General features: G+C 46.6%; 1 protein-coding gene across 1 annotated transcript in view; it reads left to right on the forward strand.

Moving 5' to 3' along the window:
* The first annotated feature begins 311 nt into the window (after positions 1-311).
* LOC137096159 (C-type lectin domain family 2 member B-like) overlaps positions 312-4818 on the forward strand; it is an 18457-nt gene continuing 13950 nt past the window's right edge. Inside the window, exons 1-2 of the mRNA XM_067464728.1 lie at positions 312-431; positions 3123-3188. Of these exons, the coding sequence (XP_067320829.1) occupies positions 377-431; positions 3123-3188 (121 nt within the window). The 5' untranslated portion in view covers positions 312-376. The remainder of the gene's footprint in view (positions 432-3122; positions 3189-4818) is intronic.

Raw genomic sequence — 4818 nt, forward strand, 5'->3', positions numbered from 1 at the left:
AAAGGTATTTCTGATTGTGGATGATGGGTTCTACCTCCCACAGACAAATTCTCAGGGAAGGGATCTGCAAAGGTGCCTGGTCCAGATTCTTCCTGGATCCACCTGCCTTTCTCATTCTTTGTCTAAGCTTTGTGAAGGGTTGGGGTGGTGGACCGGCCTTCCTTCCTTCTTTCCTCGTGAGTTGGGACTTCCCTGTTGACAAGGGGAGGAGGCCAGGCTGTCTGGCAAGGACTTCCTTGCTGGGCTCCAACTTCTGCTTCTGTGACACCGTCACTGGCCACATCCTCTCCCCACTCAGAACCCAGCTCCACCAGCCGCACCAACGTCTCTCTCTCTCTCTCTCTGGGGGTGGCTTTCCCCTTTGGGGTCCCACAGGATGCTCCAGGACGTGACCTATGCTGACCTGAAGTTCGGCCAGAACCCCCCAGAAGGTACGGAGACAAAGTGACCCTTCCTCCTCCTCTGCGGCCTCCTCCTTGTTTAGCTCTTGTTGCCAACCTTTCTGAGCCCTGTGTTGTTGAATCTATGACCCGGAATCTCTGGGTTGCTGTGAGTTTTCTGAGCTGTCTGGCCAGCAGCATGCTCTCCTGATATTTTGCCTGCATCTGTGGCTCATGGCATCTTCAGAGGTCTGTTGGAATTGAAGCAAGTGAGGTGTATCTATTTATTTATTTATTATTTATTTACGACATTTCTATGCCACCCTTCTCACCCCAAAGGGGACACAGAGCGGCTTACAAGTAAAAAGTAAAATACAATATATTATATTATTACCATAATACAATATTAATATTCTATATTACATTGCACTATAACATTATACTGTAATATTATTAGTAATACTAGCTGTACCCGCCACGCGTTGCTGTGGCCAACCCTCCTTCTTTCTCTCCTTCTTTCTCCCTCTCCTTCCTTCCCTCTTTTTCTTTCCCTTCTTCTTTCTTCCTTCTCTACCTGTGTCTTTCCTCCCTTTCTTTGCTCTTGGGTTGCATCCTTGCTTCCCTCCCTCTTTTTCTCTTTCATTCCTTCTCTCCTTCCTTCCTTTTCTTTCTTTCTTACTTTCTTTCTTCCCTCCCTCTTTCTCTCTTTCATTCCTTCTCTCCTTCCCTCTCTCTTTCCTTTCTTTTCACTTTTTTATTTCCTTCTCTCCTTCCTTCCTTTTCTTTCTTTTTTCCCTCCCTCTTTCTCTCTTTCATTCCTTCTGTCATACCTTCCCTCTCTTTCCTTCCTTCTTTCACTTTTTTATTTCCTTCTCTCCTTCCTTCCTTCTCTTTCTTTCTTCCTTCCTTCCTTCCCTCCCTCTTTTTCTCTTTCATTCCTTCTCTCCTTCCTTCCTTCCTTTTCTTTTTCTTCCCTCTTTTTCTCTTTCATTCCTTCTCTCCTTCCTCCCCCCTCTCTTTCCTTCCTTCTTTCACTTTTTATTTCCTTCTCTCCTTCCTTCCTTCCTTCCTTCCTTCCTTCTCTTTCTTTCTTTCTTTCTTTCTTTCGTTCCTCCTCTCCTTCCTCCTCTCTCTTTCCTTCCTTCTTTCACTTTTTATTTCCTTCCCTCCTTCCTTCTTTCCTTCTCTTCCTTCCTTCTCTTTCTTTCTTTCTTTCTCTTTCTTTCTTTCTTTCTTTCTTTCTTCCCTCCCACTTTCTCTTTTCCATTCCTTCTCTCCTTCCTTCCCTCTCTTTCCTTCCTTCTTTCACTTTTTTATTTCCTTCTCTCCTTCCTTTCTTCTCTATCTTTCTTTCTTTCCTTCTTCCCTTCCCTCCTTCTCTCTTTCTTCCTTCTTTCCTTCCCTCTTTCCTGCCTTCTTTCACTTTTGTATTTCCTTCTCTTCTTCCCTCCTTTCCCCCCTCTTTCTCTCCCTCCTTCTCTCCTTCCTTTCTTGCCCATCTATGTGTTTTGTGTGTGCATATATGTGTGTATATATTTCTGTATATATTTGTGTATATGTGTATGTATATATGTGTGTTTGTATATATGTGGTTTTGCACGTGTTGTAATGCATTTTTGTTTGTTCTTTGGCTTATTAAGTCTCATCCACTGCATTTTTCAGTGTTTTTATGAGTGATGGTCACTCGTTGGCTTGAGAGGTGTCTTGTGTCCACATTTGGTGTCAATTTCTCCAGTGGTTTTTTGAGTTATGTTAATCCCACAAACGAACATTACATTGTATTGTTGAAGGCCTTCATGGCTGGAATCACTGGGTTCTTGTGGGTTTTTTCGGGCTATAGAGCCATGTTCTAGAGGCATTTCTCCTGACGTTTCGCCTGCATCTATGGCAAGCATCCTCAGAGGTAGTGAGGTCTCTTGGAACTAGGAAACTAGGATATATAAACCTATTTTCCTAGTTCCAACAGACTTCACTACCTCTGAGGATGCTTGCCATAGATGCAGGCGAAACGTCAGGAGAGAATGCCCCTAGACCATGGCCATATAGCCCAAAAAAACCTACAACAACCCATTCACACCTCGCTCCAACAGACAAGAGTCCTTTGTCCCACCCTGGTCATTCCCCAGATATATAAACCCTTTTTTCCTAGTTCCAACAGACCTCACTCCCTCTGAGGATGCTTGCCATAGATGCAGGCGAAACGTCAGGAGAGAATGCCCCTAGACCATGGCCATATAGCACGAAAAAACCTACAACAACCCATTTCCAATATTGGTTTTTTTGTTTTTTTGTTTATTTCTTGTCATGTCAGGAGCGACTTGAGAAAGTGCAAGTCGCTTCTGTTGTGAGAGAATGGGCTGTTTGCCCAGGGGACACCCAGATATTTTTGATGTTTTACCATCCTTGTGGGAGGCTGCTCTCATGTCCCTGCATGAGAAGCTGGAGCTGACAGAGGGAGCTCATCCGCACTCTCGCCGGATTCAAACCTGTGACCTGTCAGTCTTCAGTCCTGCTGGCACAGGGGTTGAACCCACTGTGCCACTGGGAGCTCCAGTTTTGTTCATTTCCACAGTTTCCTTCTTTCTGTTGCAATTGCCCACGTGCATCTTGTGGATGTCAATGGCTTCCCTGTGCAGTCTGACATGATGATGGTCAGGGTGGTCCATCATTTCTGTGTTCTCAATTAATATGCCGTGTCCAGATTGGTTCACTTTCTGACCCCTTTCCCTCATGTTGCACCAGGAACACGTCTGGAAGACCTCACCTATGCGAATGTCCAAGCGCCCAGCCGCCCGGAGCAGAAGGGAGGTGAGTGAGCGACTCCGGAGGCTTAAGGAGGAGGAGGAGGTTTGAACCCGAATCCTAGAGTTGGAAGAGACCCCTCCAAAGGACCACCCAATCTGACCCCATCCTGCCAGGCAGGAAGACACCATCCAAGCCCTCCTGATATATGGCCACCCAGTCTCTGCTTAGACCTTTGATATCGAGCTCTTTTGTGGGGCTCTCCCAGCGAGAGAGATCCCTTAGGACCGCCCAAAAGGGTCCTCGAACCTCGGTGAGCCCATTGAAGCCAATCCAAAGAAGTCGAAAATATTTAAAAATTAATCTCACCGGAGGTGGAAGAGGTTCAGTGACCGAGGTGTTTATTCTGCGATTCAGCTCAAAAGGATGCGATTGTAGTGATGATTCACATACAAGCATGATTTTACAGAATTTTCCAAGCATTTTATAGGGTTCAGACAAAGGGAAACATTTTCAAAAATCCCGCCCGCCCTTTGCCGGCCGGCTTAGCTCTGATTGGCTGGCTGCGGAACAACTGGGAGGAGGCTTGCCGGCACGCCTCGCCTCCCGTCCAATCAGCGGGCTCCGCTGCCTCTAGGAGGCCAATCAGCGCCTTCCTAGCGCCTCCGAAGATGGACCAATCGGCAGCTAGGAGGCGGGACGAAGTCTGATAATGGCCGGGGAAATGACAGCCTTAAGGGCATCCGCCAGCTGGTATGTGAGGCTTTTGTCTTCACATGGCGGGGTGCCAGATAGGGGAACAATGAGCTTCCTGGTCTGTGATGGGATTTGGGAGGAAGTATGAAAAAGCTTTTGGCGATATTGGACCTCAAAAAGGGGGATCAACAATACCTAAAATGATTCAATCAGTCTTTCCTTCCTGAGTTTCTGTTGACTCCCCCTCCCCTCACTGTCTGCTCTGAAAGTCAGGATCGGGAAGAAATCAACAGCCCGGCCCATGCAAATGTAAACAAAGAACAGTTTCAGGAGGACAAAGGAGTTCCTCTCTACTACAGTAATCCCCAGGTCACATCCTTTTTTGGGGCAAGGGTCAAAGGGAAAGGTGGGAAGGGGAATCAGAGTACGTTCCATATATTTCATTATATGCATTCCATACATTTCATATATTTCATAAACAAAATCCCATCCCCATCCCCAGCAAAGTTTATTAAAAAATAGTTGATTTATTTTATTATATGAAGAAATTCATAGTCTTCTTGATGAAGGTGCGCGGAGGCTGAGGCTGCCTGTCCTTCAAGGCAAGCCTGGTCTTAAGTTCGCGTCCAAAGATGTAGCAGGAAAACAGTCTGGGACATGGGGCAGAAAGTCAATAAGAGAGGGCAAAAGAGTCCGAAGAGGATTTCCGGGTTGCAACTGATGGGGCAATGTCCTTTGGGAAACTACATCTCCCTGGTCAGAGACCAGAACCCATGCCTGGCCGCCTCCCCGGGACTCCTACGGGTGGCCGCAGTGAGTCCCTGGTTGCTAGATCCAAAGGGGAGTGAGCACTGCCGAGGAGAAACGAAGAGCCCAGCCAAATTGACAATCAGCTGTTTCTCTGTAAGATAAAATACTCAAACAAAACCAATTTATTCCCGGGTGCAGGAGCCCAAAACGAGAAAAGGAAGATAGCAGTTAGTCTTAGGATTAGTTGCAG

Source organism: Anolis sagrei, chromosome 2 (genome assembly GCF_037176765.1).
Source record: "Anolis sagrei isolate rAnoSag1 chromosome 2, rAnoSag1.mat, whole genome shotgun sequence".
Lineage (NCBI taxonomy): Eukaryota > Metazoa > Chordata > Lepidosauria > Squamata > Dactyloidae > Anolis > Anolis sagrei.